General features: G+C 48.2%; 1 protein-coding gene and 1 pseudogene across 1 annotated transcript in view; one reads left to right on the forward strand and one right to left on the reverse strand.

The window, feature by feature from the left end:
• LOC146206991 (nitric oxide-associated protein 1) overlaps positions 1-21,554 on the reverse strand; it is a 90,220-nt gene that overhangs the window by 16,886 nt on the left and 51,780 nt on the right. Inside the window, exon 5 of the mRNA XM_084591656.1 lies at positions 9,856-10,090. Within this exon, the coding sequence (XP_084447782.1) occupies positions 9,856-10,090 (235 nt within the window). The remainder of the gene's footprint in view (positions 1-9,855; positions 10,091-21,554) is intronic.
• Positions 7,498-8,254, forward strand: LOC146206992 (uncharacterized; annotated as a pseudogene).

Below are 21,554 nucleotides of genomic sequence, written 5' to 3' on the forward strand. Positions count from 1 at the left end.
TAGTAATTACGGCCACTCCAATAGCACCCTTGCGCAAGTCGCAGCGCACGATGCAGGATTCAAGATTCTATGACATTTGTGAATCGCACACTGTTTTTCAACTGTGGCATAATATTGCATTTGTCATTTATGTCCTGGTGTTGCAAATTAGCTGGCAGACACCGTAATGAAAGATTCGGAAATTTGTATGCATGGTGTTCCTGATGCGCTTGTGGCATCGGGCAGCACAGAGATGTTTTTTGAGCCTTACCTTCACCAAAACACGGATTGCGCAAAAATACGATAAACCTCAATGAGCAAGCAACGTATTCCAAATATTATTAGTGAAATGAAGAAGGTCATTGAGCAGTGCCTCATTAAAACAGGATGTTTCTTGGCTGAAATCACTTATTTTAATCATTCGACGACGTACATTACATTCATTCCTGTGCACAGTTTCTCTGTTTCTTTCATGCAGTCCATGCCTGCATGAAGCATGAACCACAGATCGACCGCGCGGCAAAAGCCCCAATCTGACCATGTGGATGCCATCGTCTGAGACAGACACGCGCATCCGGCTACAGATAGCTTTGCTTTTTTTGTGTTTCTATACTTCACTTTGCCACTGGAGCGCCACGTTCATTCTGATACCATCTGGTGCAGTGCAGTTTCTCATGTGGCAACGGTTGTCGCGCCCGCGAGGGTGAAGCGGGCGCTCAAACCTCCCCGACAGCGCTTTGATCTTGCTTCCTTCACCGCCATGTAATTCGGCGTCTGGTTGCGATGCGAACAAGGGGCGGATAAACAGCGAACCTTCATTTCACATGCGTTGAACAGCTACCCAAGAGGTATTACACCGGCGGCATCATGTCATGGAGCTTCTCTTTAATTAGCCAGACGTGCCAACAATCTGCTAGAAGCGCTCCCGGTGCGTGCTCCGGAGTGGTGAGCGCAGCGTGTCGTCTGCTCGAGCAGACGACACGTCTCTGTTTGCTCGGAAATGGAGTTATTTGTTTAGTCAGCGTTACCAAAGTTTCTATGTGCTCAGAAGTTGGGGTGTAAATATCGCAAAATAAATATCTAAGGGTTGGGGCCTTTTAATGCTGATTTATCTGCGAAATTATCAGCGCGCGCGCGCGCCGGTGCTTCATAGGCACACTAGCAGAACCAGCGGAGAGGATGGCCCCCAGAACACGTGCTGCCCCTAGAGGCTGCTCTCTCTTCCAGTCACACTAAGCAGCCGCACGCTCGCTACAGCGCGACCGCGCCGTCGGAGCACCTTTTTTTCTTCCACCATGCACCCGAGCAACGCGCGTCAGCCGCCATTTTGGCTTTTGACGAGTCTTGGCCAGGCTTGGCTATGGCACTGGTGGCAAGAAGCCGCACACGAGTTGGAGAGGCAGGCACTAGATGGCCATACCATCAACTCGTTATGCAACCATAGCCTCGAACTCACTTTTTTCTCCTCCATCGCCGAACCAGTCAAACCGTCAAAGTAACGTCTTTGTCGTGCTTCCATGGCGTTGCGCAAGTGGAAGGTGCTTCCCCTTGAGGAAAAGCTAGCCATCCTGAACGCAGTCGACAGGCAGCCAGCGCGGAATAGAGTGGGTGTTGCAAAACACTTTGGCCTGCCACCCTCTACGCTCAACAGCATCATCTCGAGCGTGCCGAAATAGAAAGGAATGCCGCACTTTTCGGCCCGAAATGGTAAGCAGGCTTGTGGCGCCTAGTCTGCAAACCTCGACAAGGTTCTTCCCACCTAGTTTAAGCAAGCTCACGTTGCCAGTGTCAACTTCGATGGGAGCATTCTGAGTGAGAAGGCGGTTGCGAACATTATTCAAGCCATTCGTGTGTATGATAGGCTGTGGATTTGCAATGAGTAGTGCTAGTCAGCTGTATGAATTATTCCAACAGCGTGGCAGTGAAAGCGACGCCTTGATCTGTTATAAGTGCTGGAGCGCCCTTTCTCAAGACGATGCGCTCGACGAAACATTTCGCTGCTTGGGTTTTGTGCGACATAGCAGACAGACTGGGCATCACAGACTTTGCGGTGTCGAACAGCTGGATCGACTGTTTTCAAAAGAGGCACGGCATCACTTATAAGACGATAAGCGGAGAAGCAGCAAGTGTCCACTTAGAAACAGTCGACCATTGGAACGTTAACTATCGGCTACAATTGAGAGGTACGAGCCTCGTGACATTTATATCGCTGACGAAACGGGCTTTTTCTTCCGGGTGCAGCCATCAGTCATAAAGACTGAAAGGCAAAGCATGCCATGGAGGCAAATGCAGCAAGACCAATTGACGGTGCTTCTTTGTTGTAACATCGACGGCTCAGACAAGCTAAAGCCATGATTAATTAGAAAATATCAGAACCCATGGTGCTTGAAGAACACTCGCCTGCTGCCATGTCACGACAAAAGAGACAGTTGTTTCTTTGTTCGAGGAATTTCTTCGGTACTTTGATAACAAGATGGGTTCCCAGTGCAGAAATGTTCTTTTCCTGGACAACTGTGCTTCCCACCTGAAAGATCCGCCGTTTCTTCGGAATGTGAAGCTTGTGTTCTTCCCACCTAATACTACAAGCCATTTACAGCCATTGAATGTTGGCATCATAAAGAACCTAAAGCATGCCTGTAGGAAATGCATTATGAAACGCTGTCTCGCGCATATTGATCGCGGACAGCAACCTAAGGGCTATTTCAGTACTTGACGCTATGCACTACGTTGCTTCAGCGTGGACTGCAGTGAGCGCGTCAAACTGCACAGCACTGCTTCACTCTGTGTGGCTTCCGCATAGATGGGGAAATGAAAACTGCTACGGAGGCTGAAGAGTCGGCTTGTAATCAAGAGCTAGCTGAGGATATGAATGATGATCACCAACTAGCCCAAACTTCCGTTCTTCTACAGGATTTTTTGTCGTACTTTCTGAAGATCAGTTTGCTGGTAAAGCACGTGAAGCGGTCATAAAGAATTTTAAAAGTGTTAGAAGAAACCCAATGATATGCAAGCAGAGGGCTGTAGGTTTACTGCAAAAGCTAAACCTCGAAGGACTGGCTAAGAAAGTTAAAGATGCTGAGGCCTCTGTTCTGGAAATTTTCTTTTCAGCTAAAACACATAAGCCCAATATTCCGTTCAGAGCTATTGTTTCGGAGCACTACACTTGGCAGTTCGTTGTGTCTTCATACCTTTCAAAACATTTGTCTTCATTACAAGTAGCCGACCCCTTCCAGGTACCTAACTCGGAAGCAGTGACAAGATTTCTAATGGACAACAAATCTGTTCCTCACACCGGGTTTAGTGTGGACGTAGTTGATTTGTATTATTCACTTCCACATAGCCAACTGATGCGGTATGTGCGACAATGCATTACACAACACAGTGACGAATGCTTGTTTCAAAATAACTGTGGAATTTCAACGGAATCATTCTTGGAATTGCTGTCTTTTTATCTCGATAATACCTATGTTATGTGGGAAGGTAAGATTTTTATGCAGAAATCGGGGGTGTGCATAGGCGCAAAAGTAGCCCCTATCCTAAGCAACATTTTCCTAAGCCAGGCTGACAAGAAAATAGAGACTGATCTAGATGGAACTGTATCCCGCATTTTCCGCTATGTGGACGATTTCCTTGTGGTTGGAAGGTCCCTGGAACCTGAGGATGTGACACGAGTTCTCGAAGTGTTCACAAGAAATGGGTCGGGACTGAAATTCACGCACGAAATTCCTCAGGGAGGTGTTCTTCAGTTTCTTGATTTAAAATTGACGTTTCAGCCGAACCATATCTGTTGGCAGTATTCTCCCAGAAGTGAGAAGCCCTTGCTGAATTATAAATCCTTTCACTCTAAGCTTGTGAAAACCGCTATAGTCAATAGTTGTTTAAGGATGGCAGTTCAAAAGTCTTGCCCTCATCAAATGAGCACTAGTGTCGCCACTCAGATTAAGAGGTGTAAGGATGCGGGGTACCCTGACACCGTTCTAGTATCTTGTGCAGACAAAGTTATCCGAATGTTAAAATATTCAGAACACGGTTCGGAGCTGCAAAAGGTTCCTAGAGAACGCAAGAAGGTGGCGGTTATGCCATATGTGCATGCCTTATGACACAGGTTAAAGAAAGTGGAAGCTAAGCACGGAGTGTATGTGTTATTTTCAGCCCCTAACAAACTAGAAAAATTGGGGGCTGCCGTTCAAAGGAAGAGTGAAGGACGCAAAGGACATAAGTGTAATATTAATCATTTGAGTAGGTACGTTCCGTGTCAAATGGGTGTTGTGTACCAAATACCGCTCTCATGTGGCCGAACGTACATCGGCCAAACTGGCCGATGTATCAACGTTAGGCTCACGGAGCATTGTAATGCATTCGACAAACAAGCCACAAAGCTAGCCAAACATTGCTTTTCATGTAAATGTGTTCCATTTTTTGTAGATACAGAAGCGTTGTTTGCGCATAATGACCGGCGCACAAGAGAGCTGGCTGAGGCTTTCCATATCAGAAAAACAGACGGGTGTGTCAGCACACCATCCGTGTCTTAATCAGCCAGAGAAATGAGCCTACTTCACAAAGGTTAAAGGCTCATTGCACACGCATGTCGATTTGAAAGTGATTTTATCCTGATAAGTACGTCTGATAAGTATTTCTAACTCCTCTGTCGACCTCGTCCAGTCGTACAAATACTTAGGTATCACCATTTCTAACGATTTATCCTGGCGTCTGCATGTGACTAACCTGATATCATCAGCTAATAAAACACTTGGCTTCTTGAAACGTCACCTGCGGGATGCCCCTCAACATGTAAGACTACAAGCATACATTTCACTTATCAGAACTAAACTGGAATTCGCATCGGCCATCTGGAACCCTCACCAAGCATATCTAACAAACGCCCTCGAAGCTATGCAGAACAGGGCCACCAGATTCATTCATTCCTCGTATTCATACGACGTTAGCATATCATCTCTAAAATTGCAATCAGGTCTATCTAATCTTTCTGCTCGCCGTCGCACTGCCAGTCTCGTCTTATTTTACAAGTTTTTTTATTCGCCACTCAGACAAGAACCCTACATCTGCGCACCCCCGCCGCGCAGATCCCATCGCATCAGTCACCCTCTTCAAGTTTTGCACCCACGTGCCCGTACCACTGTTTTCTCTAATTCATTTTTTTGCCGAGTAGCAGCTGACTGGAACGGCCTTCCCCACGATATCGCTGCCATCACCTGCCCTGGAATATTCATGACTGCTTTGAACACCTGTACTTCATAAAAACCCACCCCTTATGTAACACCCCGCAAGGGGTCTTTAAGGAAAATAAAGTGATGTGATGTGATGTGATGTGATGTGATGTCTGGGTTTGACGCATGTTTTTTGACTTTGCGCATGTGCGCTGATTGAGTAAGAGTATATATTGATCTGTGTTTTTTTCCTAATAAAGACAGTTGTAAGTTCAGCGCCGTCGTTGTGTACCTCCTTCCACTCGTCTCTGTCCTTTTGCGCTGCTGCTAAAACATGGAGAGCTATGAATGAGCTGGTGCCACTGGAGTCGCATGTGATGACTATGTCACCTTGGATACTGCCATCGTGACATCAGAATGCCAGAGCATTGCAGAGATTGTTGTGAATTCGGTCACAAGTGAAGGCACTGACTACAAGAACGAGGAGCACGAGCTGTACGATTCCAAGGAGTTGACAGAACTGAGCTTTGGAGAAGTCACCACGGCTCTGGACCTCCTCCACAGGAACGTTGCACCTCAAAGCGACACCAACACCCATGTGGTCTTCCAGGCTATTGAGAAAAGCGTGGTGCTTTCCAGCGAGCGAAAGAAACGGCAATCCACCATTCTTGATTTTTTTAAATTTTAAGCTCAATAAATAGTTTTAAGGGGGGACGCGGGTCTTAAAATCGCGAAAAATGGTCAAAAATGGCAATTTTCAAAAATTGCTGTTTTGAAGTCTTCAATGTCCCGACTATGCCTCTACAAAATATTATAGCTCAATTCCTACTGCATTTTTTCTCATCGTTCCTGTAAATATTTTGACTATTAACTCGCTCCTCTTAGCTTCGAAGTTATTGTTTTCGTGTGTATTTGCCTGCCTAGTGTCTGCTCCGCGCGTCTCGGTGGCGCGGGACGCGCGCTTGAAAGCAAGCACGCGAAAAGCAGTCGGCAAAAGGAGACGCGCGTGGAATAAGAAGAGTGCCACATCGAGAACTACAGCTTCGGTGTTGCCGCAAGCTGCAGGGCCGTCGGCGGATGCGGCTGGATTGAACTCGTCGACCACAGTTTTGCCGATGGACGCGGCTGGACCGACATCGTCGATGTCAGCTTCGTTGGTGGACGCCGCGGCTGGACCGTGCCGATCGGCGTCAACTTCGGTGTTACCGCAAGTGTCTGCGGTTCCAGTGGATGCGCCTGGACTTAGCCCGTCAAAAATATCGACTTTTGATGCTCTGCGAGTCGCTTCAAATTCTGTGTCGTCGGAAGCTGCCCAGCCGGCTGAGCTAAGCCTAACGACGACTTCGGCGTTTCCGCACGTCGCTTCAGCGCCGACGGATGCGGCTAAACCGAGCTCGCGTGTTCAACGTTTGGACACAGTGTTTTTTACGGAGGCGGAGTGCGCGGGACGCGAAAAATGTGCAGATAACGCCAAGACGTCATTGGCGAAGAAGTCCGCGACTTCCCGCAAGTTCGAGCTGATGAAGTAAGTGTAGACGACGATCGCGGCACTGAGTATATAATTGTTGATATGAGCATACTGAAGAAGCTGTTTGCATCCACAAGCTGCAGCAAGTGTGGGATGGCCAGTGTTCAACTCGCGAAATGCAGCGGAAGAGAGTATGGCTTAGCTGTGAAGTTAGTGCTCACATGTTAGAATTGCGATTTCGCCGAGCGGCACTTTTCGTCGCCACGAGTGCCCGGGAAATCTAGCATCACACCCTTTGAAGTAAATCTGCGGGCGATGAAAGGCATACAAAATATAGGGAAGGGAGTGACTGCTCTAGCGGATTTTTGCAACAATGAACCTCTCCCACCGAGGACTTCACCACAAAGCTTTCAGGGGGCACATGAACACCATGGTGAAAGCTTGCCAGGCAGTTGCTACTGCTACAGAAGCAGCAAATGTCAAAGTGGTGAAGGACTTATACAAAGACTTCCTGAACCCAACAGGAAATGTAGACGTGATATTTGATGGCACATGGAAAACGCGTGGCCACAATTCAAATATTGCAGTTGGTTGCATTATAGAACTGTACACTGGCCTTGTACTGGACCATGTTGTGCTTTCGAGGTACTGTCGTGGGTGCCAAGGGGCACCTGATCGCAGTGATTATGGTTACGGTGACTGGGCTGTGAACCACAAGTGTATGAAGAACATTGACTGCAATGCCGGACGAATGGAGACCGAAGCAGCTATGATTTTATTCAATAGGTCCTTGGAAAAAAATGGGTTGTGGTACACAACCATACTTTCGGATGGTGATAGCCGCACATTTCATGCATTGACCCAGGAAGGTGTGTATGGATATATATCCATCGAAAAGAAGGACTGCCTCAACCATGTCCACAAGCGGATGGGGACGGCTCTTCGCAACTTGGTTGAGAAAAAGAAGGCACAAGGGCAATCTCTTGGTGGAAAGGGCAACCTTACCCAAGAAAAGATAAAAAAGATCACCAATTACTATGGGTATGCCTAGCGGAGCCATAGCCACGACGTCGCAGGCATGAAAAAGGCAGTGCAAGCTACGCTGTTGCACCTGACCTCAACAGATGAAGCCCCAGATCACAGTTGCTGTCCTCAAGGAGTTGATTCATGGTGTGCCTTCAATCGTGCTTTGGCAAACCAGGTGGAGCCTCCACCACACAAAAACCCTCTGTTAGGCCATGTTCGCACTGCGCTTGAGCCAGTTTTTGCCAGGCTGGGCGACGAGGCCCTTTTGAAGCGCTGCAAAGATGGCATGACACAGAATGCTATCGAGTGCCTGCACTCTGTTATCTGGAGCCAATGCTCTAAAAACACGCATGACTCTTTGCTGGCTGTTCAAAGGGCTGTTGCAGAAGCAGTTTCTCGTTTCAATCAAGGGATGGCAGCAACCAGCAGAGCTGTTGCAGAGCAGCTTGGTTATAGCCCTGGCAGGTGCCTCATTCGTAGGAGCCTTGAAAAAGATAAACAGAGGCTGCGCAGGTCTGATAAGGGTCACACCGATAGTGAAAAGGTGAAGAAGAAGATGGCCAAGAGGCACAGGCCTGACAAAACCCAAGACTACTGCCCAGGACTTATGTGAATGATTTAAGATTCAGAGACTGCAGCAAGTGACTTTCTGAGCACCTTTTTTTTGTCAAGTGCCAATGCCATACATAGATTTTCACAGCCATTACATGAACAGAGTTATGTAAATTTGGTGTCATTTTGTTCACCAATAACTGGGCTGCATGCTAAAGCATTAAATCTTTCCATGTGATTGAAAAACAAAAGTGGCACAGTGAGTAAAACTTTGAATGCAGTTTTCTCAGCTTTGTTTATTTGGTAAAAAGCCTTGCCTTACGGAACTTTTCATAATGTTTGCATGCACGGATTTTATTGAACTTGGTATCATTTTTTTCAGTAAAATCTCAGCTACATCCTAAAGCTTTCAGTTTTCGATAAAGTCTGATAGACTAGCAATTAGATCAGATGTAAACTAATTACTCCCACATTGTTTTTTTTCTCCCAACTTTGTTATTCATTCATTACCTATATAATGACTTCTTAAAAATTTTCTTAGCTTTAGGATGTGCAGTAGGCTCTTGGAAATGACAGCATATTTTTAAAACCAGTTTTTTTAATTAAGAAATTGCCGTAATGGCCCGTAAGGAAAGACACTATGTGCGGTACATTATCTTGCCATATTTTCATGTCTAGATGAGGTATTTCAAATCTAAATACATATTTGGAATCACCATTCAAAGATATATCACCATGGCAATTTTCAGCAAGATAGGTTAAGAAATAAAAAAAAAGTTTTTAAGACCCTCATCCCCCCTTAAGTCAAAGCTGCACTGTTTTCATTCATGCTCGGAACTTTCTTCACTTGCGTTTTCCCGGCTGTTATGGTTTTTTTTCCCAGTCTCGTAAAAAACTAGTGAATGGAGTTCCACTGCAATAGGTTTCCAGTCCAAACTGTGATTACAGTCATCTAACTAGTGCAGCGTTCCCTCTAGGTGAGTTCGAAAGGATTCATCTCGATACATGAGAACAAGGTTGGCCAGCACCTCTGAAATGCTTTGTTCAACTGAGAAATTTGCACTTGCCGTTTTTGTTGTTGCCAAGCATGAATCATTTGCTGATGGATTGTATATTGTTTTCATTGGCTCTATGTTTTTTCTTCATACTGTGCTTGATTAGAGCTTTGTCAGTCAAGTTCAGGTGGTCCTTATTTTTATCAAACCCTTTCTCACTCTGGCTGGTTCTATGGCCCATTGCAATGCTAAACATGATGACAAGGGTGAAGAACACAAAAAAATTGTTTCTTTTCTATGCGCCGCCGGTTAGAAGGCTGTTGCTGCTCGATTTTTCCAGCAAAAATTGTACCAACTTTTCCAGTATTTTTTTCTGGTTGTTCTTGCTTCTGAGCTCTCCTGCACAAACAACTGCAAAAACAACCGGAGATTTTTGTTCTTCTCAGTATCACCGAGGTTGATCTTAAATCACAAAAAGCCCTACCACACACATTGAAGCCATTCCTTTTGGTGTATAGTGGCATACCATTCCCATTTACATGGCAATAATGATGGTACATCTTGTCACCAGCCTTCCATGGCACAGTTTTATCCACACCTACAAGAAAATTTGAGCTGCATGCCTATAATTATGTGTCACCCAATATAACAAAGATGCGGCACTCACCGACCGAGGAGAGGACCAGATCAGCGCAGCTCTGCTCCCAGCCCTGGCCCTCCAGTGTGAAGTCTCGGCCCTCAAGAGGGGGCAGCTGTGCCAGCCGTTCAGCTGTGCCACAAGGCACACCCAACATTTCACTGCCCAGGTGAGCGGCCAGGAAACGGTTTACGTCACATGTGTCCAAAACATGAATGGGCAGGCGCTCCGATGCAAACACTGTCACGTGCACGAACTGAGGCCGCTGCATACACAAGATGTTTGGTAAAAACCATGAATAATCTGCTGATCAAATACTCTCATCAAAAATTTGGTAATAATACACTGTTTTCTGCAGCATGCTACACAAGAATGTGTATGTAAATACATGCCAGGGCGGCACCGAATCAAAACCACCAAGCAACATCACTATGGTGCCACATATATCATTTTGGCCCTTTTTTCTCATCCTTTGTTTCCCCTCTACCTATTAATCCTCATTCCCTCTTCAGCTGGAGAACCAATGCTGGACAATTTTCTCCAAAGTACCACCTGCAACTCGGACATGTTGAATAACCCCTGCAGCTATGAGCCTTGAAACAACATGGTAGTGCTCAACTGGTCAAGAGGGGACGTGATGTTCTTAGAAGACACGTTACCCCTACCAGAGCATTCCGAGCCACAAGCCTGGCCCAGACCCAAGACTTGACTTTCAAAGCACAGCCACCTTCCCAAATTGGTCGTGTACCGCTCCCTCACGCACATATCATATTGGTTTAAAAATACACCGCCCGTGAAATGACACACTTTAACCCTGTTCTAGGATGCGCTCGGTTATTACTTGCCAAAACACATCATGGGTGCACTGTGAAATCCAAAAACTGCTTTGAGTTGATATGTATTCATATAAAAACTAACCCTACTTGATGCCTCAGTCGATCTTGCTTATGTCACAGAGCGGTGTTGGTCTGTATCTTCTACAATGGTGCCAAGAAGATAAAAACCATGGTGCCTGCTATCGAGCCCACTTATAACAGCCGACCATTAATGCTTTTCATACACAATTGTGGCTGCAACATACAGTTGAGGCAAATGAGGAGGCGGTGTAAACAATGATAAAAACCATAAAAGCCCCACTGACATCATGATAGAAATAACTAAGCAGCCCAACACAACCACGACCAGCCAAGAGGGCCATGGGCAGTGTTGAAAACAAAACTAATGCACACGATCAGTGATCAACAAGCTGTTTTAGAAGCTTCAATACCAGTCACATGACCTTCTACCATGTGCAGTCAGCATGCCAGTGCAGTTTATTCTGTATGCCCTAGCTTGATCATTGCCTGGGCCCTGCAATGAGACTGTCAAAAACCTGCTGCAAGCATAGACTAAGTTAGTGCCATCATATATAGTGATGCTCATGCTGCTGGGACAAAAATTTGGTACAGCCTGCTTACATGTGGGAAAGCAAAAGTATTACTTTTTGAATGAGTAAAACTGCGCGAAAAAGACGGGACGTAAGAAACACACAGGCACAAACAAGTTTTACTCGTTCAATTAATATTGTCACGCACTTCCCGCGGTCCTGTATTGGAGGAAGAGGAGGCTTGGCGGGACAAGCAGGAGAAGAGGAGAAAGCTGGTTCTACCCGCTCTGGTGTGCTAATCTCCAGCGCATCCTAAGATCTGTGTAAATAAACCTCATAACAAGTGTGGTGGAGTTTGCGGGCTAAAGATCACCACGGAACCTCTCCTACACCGCCGAAGCAGAAGAATTGCTGGGCTACCCCCGCTACCGACGGAGATGGCGCAAGCAGATGTTTCAACACCGCCCATGCCAGCAGCACCACAGACCACCCCACAGCCTTATCGGGAACCCCGACACTTTTATGGCAAGCCTGGGGAAGACGTGGATGACTGGCTCACCCACTACAATCGGGTGAGCAAATACAACCGCTGGGATGCTAATACCAAGCTGGCGAATGCGGTATTCTTTCTTGAAGAAACTGCACTAACATGGTTTGACAATCATGAAGCATCCCTTACCACCTGGGATCGCTTCATGGAAGAAATGAGAGCGGGATTCGGCGATGCCGATTCTCGAAAAAAGAGCGCCGAACTGACTCTGGCTCAGCGAGCGCATGTACCGGGGGAGACCTGCACAACTTATATAGAAGAAGTCCTCAAGCTATGCAGAATAGTTGATGCTCGGATAACAGAGGAAGACAAAGTGAGCCACCTCCTCAAAGGAATAGCGCAAGATGTGTACAACTTTCTCATCTGCAAGGAGGATTTGAATACTACAGCTGATGTAACACGACACTGTCGCACGTTTGAAGGTTTGAAGCGACGCCGTATCATTCCGAAGTTTGGTCGGTTGCTTAATGTCACAACTGTCGCCAGTGTGGATGTGTCTGAAGCGACGAGCATGGCAGATACAATCCGACAGATCGTCCGCGAGGAGCTTCGGAGGCATCAAGATATTGGGGGCCACGTCAGACCCGTCTACAGTGGCACCTCTTCGGCAGACAATAGCCCATCTTCTACCAGTTATGCTCCCCCTGTTACAACTCCTTCGAACATCCGATGCTCTGCAGCTCATCGCCCGAACATGCAACCTCTCACCATCAACGCCTACAACAGCGAGCACTCTCGTCCTCCACGATGCGTTTAATCCAAGCGACGATGAGCCTTATTCATCGAATGAACGTGAGCCGCCAGTGTGCTATGCCTGTGGAATGATCGGCCACATTTCGCGTTTTTGCCGCAATCGCCGTCCGTACCAGCAGTATCACCGACAGTGGGTGAGCTCCCGTGCAAGGTTTCCTGCAGACAATGATGATTCATACAGAAGAACACCTGGCCGGAATGAGTACAGAGCAACAGCTAGCCGACAAGCACGCAGAATGGCCCTGAACCAAAACGAATCCCCGGCCTCTGACCGTAGCCTGACACCACCATCTCGGCGCCTACAACGCTCCCCTTCTCCCCGACGACGGTCGCCACCTCCGGGAAACTAGTGAGTGCGGCCGATGGAGGTCAGGTCGCAAATGATTCTAACTTACCTATGCCTCTGCCCATTTCGATGTTAAAGAACCGAATTGAAGTGTTTGTGGACGGTGTAAGTACTATGGCGTTGTTGGACACAGGTGCAACTATTTCTAGTATAAGCCTCGCTTTTAAAAACTGCCTTGGTCATAAAATTATGTTTGGTTGGGATAGTGCGGCGACATTGTGTGGTGTTGGTGGCGAACCGCTTAACCCACTTGGAGTCTGTTTCGTGAATCTTGTTATCGCTGGCCACACATTCCGAACTGAATTCGCAGTAGTCGCTCGATCAACGCATGACGTAATTCTTGGACTCGATTTTCTGGAACAATGTGGGGCCACTCTCGACTTTCGCAATGGAGACATTTCTGTGAGCACTCGAATTGAATCTGCTTTGTGCAAAAATTCGTGGACCAATCCCAGCACGCTTTCGGTTTCGGACGAGTTATTCCTGCAATTTCAGCAGAGTTTATACAAGTTGTTAGTTCAAGCTGTGCCAGTGATGAGTTCGAGGCTGTGGTTGAACCACTCACCCTCAACTGCGCGAAGAAAAGTATTCTTATTCCCCGCTGCGTCATCTCAGTCATGAATGGCCATTCTTCTTGTGGACGACTAACTGCTCTAACGAACCTGCTGTATTGCCACGTGGTCTAAAACTTGCGAACTTTGACGAAGATGCTTTTAAATCAGTGGCAGTGCTCAGCACAGGCAATTCCCAGCCTATCGCATGCTCAGAAGTAGATAAGACAAAATTTCTTGCCATGATTAACAAGTCCCTGCCAACAAGTGACCGTTACAGTTTAGTAGAAGTTCTGTCGAAACATACTGCGGCTTTCGATTTCTCTCGGGACTCACCACCACGGATTCCTATTTCCCGTACTCAGCACCGAATCAATACTGGGACTGCTGATCCAATCCGTCAGAAGCCTTATCGTGTATCCCCATCAGAGCGCCAAACAATCGAAGAACAAGTTCGTGATATGCTGCATAAGGGCATCATTCAGGAATCGTCTAGTCCGTGGGCTGCCCCTGTCGTACTAGTCAAAAAGAAAGACGGCACATGGCGATTTTGTGTTGATTATCGACGGCTATATACTGTTACCAAGAAAGACGTGTATCCCCTGCCACGTATTGATGACGCCATTGATTGTTTACATTCTGCCTCCTATTTTTCCTCAGTTGACCTGCGATCAGGCAATTGGCAGATCCCCATGCACCTGGAAGATAAAGAAAAGACGGCATTCATCACCCCAGATGGGCTGTATGAATTTAATGTGATGCCGTTTGGATTATGTAACGCTCCAGCCACGTTCGAAAGGTTCATGGATACAGTTTTGCGTGGACTGAAGTGGCACATTTGTATGTGTTATTTGGACGATGTAGTGATATTCGGGATTACTTTTCATGAACACAACAGTCGATAAGAGATTGTCTTGGAGTGTATTGAGAAAGCTGGTTTGGCACACAATTCCAAAAAATGTCGTTTTGGAGAACGCCAGACTGTGGTACTTGGACATCTCGTAGACAAGGATGGAATCAGGCCTGATCCGAAAAAGATTGAAGCTGTCACTTGTTTCAAACTGCCGAAATCGTTAAAACAGCTCAGGAGTTTTTTGGGGCTTTGCTCCTATTTCCGGCGTTTTGTTCCTAAGTTTGCTGACCTAGCATATCCCCTTGCTTGTCTTCTGCAAAAAGATGTACCTTTCAAGTGGACTGCAGATTGTGACTCCGCCTTTCGTCAGCTAAAATTTATTTTGACATCTGGGCCTGTACTACGCCACTTCTGCCCATCAGCTCCAACAGAACTTCACACTTACGCCAGCGCAGTTGGAGTTGGTGCTGTGCTCGTACAGCGCCACAATGGCAATGAACATGTCGTTACATATGCAAGCCGTTCTTTGAGCAAGGCTGAGCGTAATTACACAGTAACTGAACAGGAATGCTTAGCTGTTGTTTTCGGTGTGCAACGGTTTAGGTCATATCTTTATGGATGTGCATTTAAAATTGTGACGGACCATCATTCCTTATGTTGGCTTGTAAACCTTCGTGACCCCTGTGGACGCCTTGCGCGGTGGGCTTTGCGCCTGCAAGAATTCAATTTTACTGTGTCTTTTAAGAATGGTCGTAAGCACGGCGATGCTGACTGCCTGTCACGTTTGCCGCTTGAAACTACTGATTGCGACAATGAGATCTTGGACGAATATATAGCTGCCATCTCTCCAAGCTTCCCCCGATGTTGGTGAATTCAAGATCGCGCAGCGGAAAGACAAGGAGTTGGCACCACTTTTTGATGCAGCAAGTTCCCGGAACCCTCCGCCCTCATTCTGCATTCGTGACGGTCTACTATACAAAAAGAACTACTCATCAGTAGGTGCGCGGTTTCTTTTGGTAGTTCCTACAAGTCTTAGGTGTCAGGTTCTTCGGGTAATGCACGACGATGCCACAGCTGGATACTTGGGTTTCGCCAGGACATTGCACAGGACTAAGGAACGTTTTTATTGGCCGAAAATGCGTCAAACTACTCAACGTTATGTCGCCAGCTGCCTCCAGTGCCAGCGTTTCAAGCACCCAACCTGCTCTCCGCCAGGCCATCTTCCGTCTATAACGCCACCACAAACCCCATTCGAACAGGCGGGAATTGACCTTCTAGGACCATTTCCCCAATCCTCCAACGAAAACCGCTGGGTCATCGTGTGCGTAGATTACCTCACGCGGTACTGTGAAACTGCTGCCATACCGTCAGCCACTGATGTTTTGGCTTTCCTCCTACGGTCTATCATTCTTTGACATGGGCCTCCTCGTGTGTTAATAAGTGACCGTGGCCGACAGTTTACGGCAGAAGTTTTAGAAGAACTTCTTCGCCTCTGCTCATCCCATTTTCGCCATTCAACTCCTTACCACCCACAAACAAACGGTCTTACCGAACGAACCAATCGTACGCTTAGCAACATGCTCGCAATGTATGCCGACTCCCGCCACAAAAACTGGGATGAAGTCCTTCCGTTTATAATGTACGCCTTTAACACTGCTAGGCACGAAACGACAGGCTACAGTCCGTTTTTTCTTCTTTACGCACGACCTCCACGAACTACTCTGGACTTGTTATGGCAATTAAACATATAATATGGCAATTAAACATAAGTAGTATTCCAGAAGAGTTGGTTGAGATACAGTAATCCCTCGTTATAACGAAATCAGCGGGACAGCGAAAAAATTCGTTATAAGCGGTATTTCGATATACGCGACCACTTGACAAAGTCTTGACCAGTCGGGCTTTAATTGCACCAAAACTGCAAGCAAGTCAAAATAAATATTTTCAGTGAATCAAAACTTTATTCATGTGCAAAAAAAGCAGTGAGCTTTGGTTGCTTGAAGTTCTTACCGGGCGCAAGCAACCCTTGCTCTAATTTGAACAAGCTCTGCACGAGGCCGTGGTCGCCGCCCATACTTTCAACCTTATTTCGTAGCAGGCGTAGGTACTCCCGTGTCTGCACCATAGTTGGCACTTCACGTGGCTCTTCGTCCTCGTCGGGGCCACCAACAGCGTCAATTATTTCCGCGTCCGTCGCTGGAGCGACCACGGGAGCAGCCGCGTCAGCCAACGCGAATGTGTCGAAGTCACCGTCTACCTCTTCGCCAGCAATTTTATGTACAGCCTCGTACAAATCGCTGCAAGTTTGGTCATCGTCAGGGTCGGTGACGGCGGCACGGGAAAAGCCGGCGTGCGCAAAGCAGTTGGCGATCTTCGAAGGTGCAAGTTCTTTCCATGAAAAGTTTAGCAAATGGATCGCACCAAGCAAATCAATGCTGTAACTCTTGCTGGCATCATACGCTGTGAGCATGCGCTGCAAAAGAGCCTTGCGGTACAGCTTCCGGGTGGTCTCAATGATGCCCTGATCCATCGGTTGCAATACCGCGGTAGTGTTGGCAGGTAGAAATTCCAAAGTGATCGCCTTGAGGTGGTCGATCTTCCCATGGCTCGGACAATTGTCAATGATGAAGAGCACTTGCCGATTCTTTGCGCCGAACCGTCTATCCATTAGGCGCACGTAGTCTTCAAAAATTGCAGCAGTCATCCAAGCTCGCTTATTGCTTCTGTAGACGCATTCATTTGGAACAGTTGCATTTCGGAAGCACCGCGGTTTCTCCGCCTTTCCCAGTATCAACAAGGGAAGCTTGTCCTCGCCTGTTGCATTAGCACCAAAAAGCACTGTGACACGCTCCTTGCTCTGTTTTCCTCCGGATGAGGATGCGCCAGGGGTCGTGAACGTGCGATTCGGTAGCATTTTGTAGAAAAATGCTGCCTCATCAAGGTTGTAGATGTCTTTGTCTTCATATTTTTCAAGTAGAGCTTGGAGCCGATGTTGGCGCCATACGTCTACAGTGTCACGGCTCACGGCTGCGCTTTCGCCAACGATCGTCTTCGAGGTCACGCCGTGTCGTTTTTTGAAGCGCTCAAGCCAGCCATTGCTGCATTTGAAATCCTTATGCCCCATTTGGAGGGCGAGAGCTTCGGCTTTTGCAGTAAGTGCAGGTCCATTTACAGGGAGATTTGCGCTCCTGGCGTTCTTCAGCCACTGTAGAAGTGCACCCTCCACTTCCGGATATTTTGAATCACGATTCCTCTTTCTCTTTGACGAGAAGCTCTTTTCAAAGCCATCCAGCACAGCGTCCTTATTTTTCAACACAGTTGATAAAGTTGACGGCGGTATGCCAAATTCCTTCGCGATGTCAGTTTTCTGCCGGCGGCCTTTTTCCACTTCTTTTATCAGCAGAACTTTCTGCTCCAAAGTCAGACATTTTCGCCTGGAGACTGACGGAGCCATTTGTCACTGTAGACCACAAGAACACACGCGAGGCAAGACTAACGTAGCATTCCGAATAACACGCAACCACGTGGCCTGCAGCACGGATCCAAATGCATGCGCCGTCGGCGCGAAAACGGCGGGCGAAGACGGCAGAAGCTTCAAAATGTGGTCATGCCTTCAGGTCATCTCGCTGTCCTCGTCGGAGCACGCTGGGGATGACGGTTGCAATGGCGGGCTTCGCGTGTGCAGACGGAAGAAAGGCGACCGGAGTTCCGAGAAGTATGAAGCACGGAAGGCCTCGCGAGGTCAGGAGGAGGCAGGAACCGCGACAGCACTCAGAACTGGCAGCAGGCAGTTCAAACGGATCGCACAGTCGACGTGCATGCGCACTTCGCAGATGCCTATCTCGGTGAGGGAAGGCGAAGCCACTTCGGGAGGTGGGGGGGGAGGTGCGCGGGAGAGGGTGCCTTGATGCGCGCGGTCTCCCGCCTCCCCATGCGCGCGCGCTTGGCGCGCATCGAGGCACCCTAGCGCGGGACGCTGGGTAGCGCATGGGTAGCGCGGTAGCGCCGCTTATTCCGCTGACGCTGCCTCGCCTCCGATGTTTTCGGAAAGCTGTTCGTCAATTTAGGCGAGTCCACTTCGGGAGCTGGGGGGAGGTGCGCATGACGCTGGGTAGCGCGGTAGCGCCGCAAATGCCGCTGCCTCGCTGGCCTCGCGGCCTGCAACGCTCGAATTCGTGTGTTTTCGCAAAGCTATCCGTCGGTTTCCAACGTCAAAAGAGCAACAAAGCTAACGACGGACTTTTTTCTTTCTTTTGTGCTAGCGCCAGAAGAGCTTTTTCCAGCGGTAAAAATTTGCTCACCGAACGCACCCCATGCCAACGCGGTCTTTTGGCCACTTCAGCATCCAAGAGACCGCGCTTTTCTGGCATCGCAAATCATGAGAAAAACATCAATTTTGTGCAGATTCTATTACGGGGGATACCAACGATACGATTCCGACCGGAGTTGACAGGCCGCGCGACGGCTGAGGACTGCCAAAGCATTGCTGCATGGTTGCTGTCGCTCCGTTTTTGGGTTTTTAGATACCCGCTCCGTGCTGAGCGGTATGCGCTAGCGGCAACGACAGGCGTTGGCGTCGCATGACACATCGCCAGTGGCTGTTACCGCTGTATGCGCAAAAGCGACGCTGCCGCTCGGCGACGCCTCCGCTCGCCACTTCGCTGTAAGCGGGTCAAGCTCTTCGTGCACTTCGAGTAATGCGGCTTAAAATGCATGCACTTGGGTCGGGACCGGAAGATATTTCGAATAAAACGATATTTCGAATAAAGCGATTTCGTTATAACGAGGGATTACTGTATGTCAATGTATCCTGTATGCCTCGTCAGTCATGGCAAGAGCACGAGTATGTGCGCGTTCTTGTCACAGGTTAGTTTCCGTGCAGTTAGACAAACCCCTCGCAGTGCGCGAGTGGGGGCATCCACTGCTTGTTTTGTATATGAGTATATTTTTCACACCTGCGAAGTAACCCCTTGCAGGACCAAAGTTGTTGGCATACGTGCCTCCTCTTTTGGTTGTGACCTACTTTTATTCATACGCAACACGGCAGCCATGCAGTGTAGAAGGTGCGGGGCCTACGTGTCCCTTCCTGTGTGTATCAGCTACTTGGTGCACTTGTGCGTATTTGTTTTTACAGACCCTAACTCTGGGAGTGAATTATTGGGTGGGAGGGACTTGTGTGTTGACAACCGACGACTAGAAAAGAAACCGACTTGGACTCAACGGCAGTGAGCCTCTCGCCTCCAAGCACTTCGGGCTCCCCGAACCGCCACCGCATCGCACCGCCACGCTCGCCGGAAAATATGCCCACTTCCTAATTCTCTTTGAACTTTCTGAGTTGAAGAGTTGAACTGAGGAAATGGATAGATGATGAGCAAGTTCGGCAGAGGGAGGAAAGGTCCCTCGCTCGGCAAACCTCAGAACAGAACCGCGCAGCAGCAAAAGATGCTGGTGAGCTCAAAGCTCTTCAGCTAGGATTGGAAATTCGACAGGCAGAAGATGAGTAAGGGCTGATGGTCGCAACATAGTAGCGGAACCCATTTTCCGACTTAACCCCAGCAGAATGCTTGTTTCCTTTGACGAGAGGAAGGACGACCTAGATGACTACATCAGGCGGTTTGAGGGCATAGCCCGTAACCAGAAGCGGCCTGAAGACCTATGGGCAACGGCATTAAGCACATCCCTAAGCGGTGAGGTGTTGAACGTTTTCAGGCGATTTACGCCAGAAGACGCCTCCGAATACAAGATCAAGGCGGCGCTCTTGAAGCGATTCAGGTTTACTGTTGAGGGGTTCCGAAAGAAATTCCGGTGTGGCAAACCAGCTGACGGCGAGACGGCCGCACAATACGCAGCGCGTCTAAGCCATTACTTAGACCGCTGGGTGCAGCTGTCCGAAATCCCCCTATGGTACAAGTCGCTGCATGAGCTATTCATTAAAGAGTAATTTCTGAGCAGTTGTCACGCTAGCATGTCATTGTACTTAAAGGAACAGAAGGCAGAAACATTGCAAGACATGATAAACTTCGCTGATCAATTCCTGGATGCACAAGGCGGTATCACCTTAGCGAGGGGAAGGAAAGAAAGCTGGGGGAAGCAAACAAAGCAGGAGGTGACGAAAGAAAATCAAGCGAGAGGGGAACGACGAGATGTTATCTCTGTGGCCGGGTGGGGCACAATGCTGCGCACTGTCGGAGCAGCGACTCTGCCACCCACATCCCCACTGCTTAAAATGTGGTCGAAGAGGGCACAAAGCGAATGTGTGTCGGCAAGGGGTGCCTGACAAAACCCAGGCAGTCTGCGTGTACTCCCCCTAAGGGAAGTAGAAGAGAACATTTGCAATGGCTACGTTGAGTTGAAGAATAGTAGCCGTATTCCCGTTGTCAGTGCAGTGCGAACGGCGCGACAGAAGTTTTTGGTGGAAGGATTGCCCGTAGTTATGGGAGGTTTGGATGGGAAAACAATCACTGTGTTTCGTGACACCAGTTCTACACTGTGATTATCCGGAGGGATTTGGTAGCAGATGACCAGCTAACGGGGGCGAGTAATCCCGTATACCTGATCAATGGAGCAGTGAAGGTGCTCCCAGAAGCACGGGCGCAGGTCCAGACCCCGTATTACAGCAGAAATATTGTAGCACTGTGCATGCAGGATCCAATATATGACCTAATACTGAGTAATATAGAGGGTGCCAGGGCTCCTGATGATCCCATTGAAACAGTCGACGGGGTCCTTTGGAAACTGATCTAGTCGCCGAAACCACCGCCGCCGTAGTAACCCGTGCTCAGGCAGCAAAGGTGCCTCAGAAATTTTAGAAACTTAGCACTCCAGACGCTGAAGGACAATTAGGGGATGGAGAAAGCTATGCAGCCTATCATGAAAAGGATCGATCATTGCAATCGTGCAACACAAAACTCGGCAAGAATTTAAAGTGTCAGGATGGTGAGAGAAGCATTCTATTCAAGAAGGAAGGCGGTCGGTTATACCGATGCTACACGGCAAGTGCAACAGCTAGCCGTTCCTGAATGGCACCGAGAAACGGTGCTCAAGATGGCACACGACAGCATAATAGCAGGACATCTGAGGGCCCAGAAAACAAAAGAGCGGATTTTAGAAGAGTTTTATTGGCCTGGCATCATGGCGGATGTGAAAAGATTTGTGGCATCATGTGACATTTGTCAACATACCCCGCCGAAGGGGAGAGTGCCATGTGTGCCCCTGGGGAAGGTGCAAGTCATTGACAACTCTTTCAAACGGGTGGCCATTGACACAGTCGGGCCAATCTACCCCCCGTCCAAACAGGGCCACAGGTACAT

This window comes from Amblyomma maculatum, chromosome 1 (assembly GCF_055883805.1).
Source record: "Amblyomma maculatum isolate TAMU_Amacu chromosome 1, ASM5588380v1, whole genome shotgun sequence".
In the NCBI taxonomy this organism is placed as follows: Eukaryota; Metazoa; Arthropoda; class Arachnida; order Ixodida; family Ixodidae; genus Amblyomma; species Amblyomma maculatum.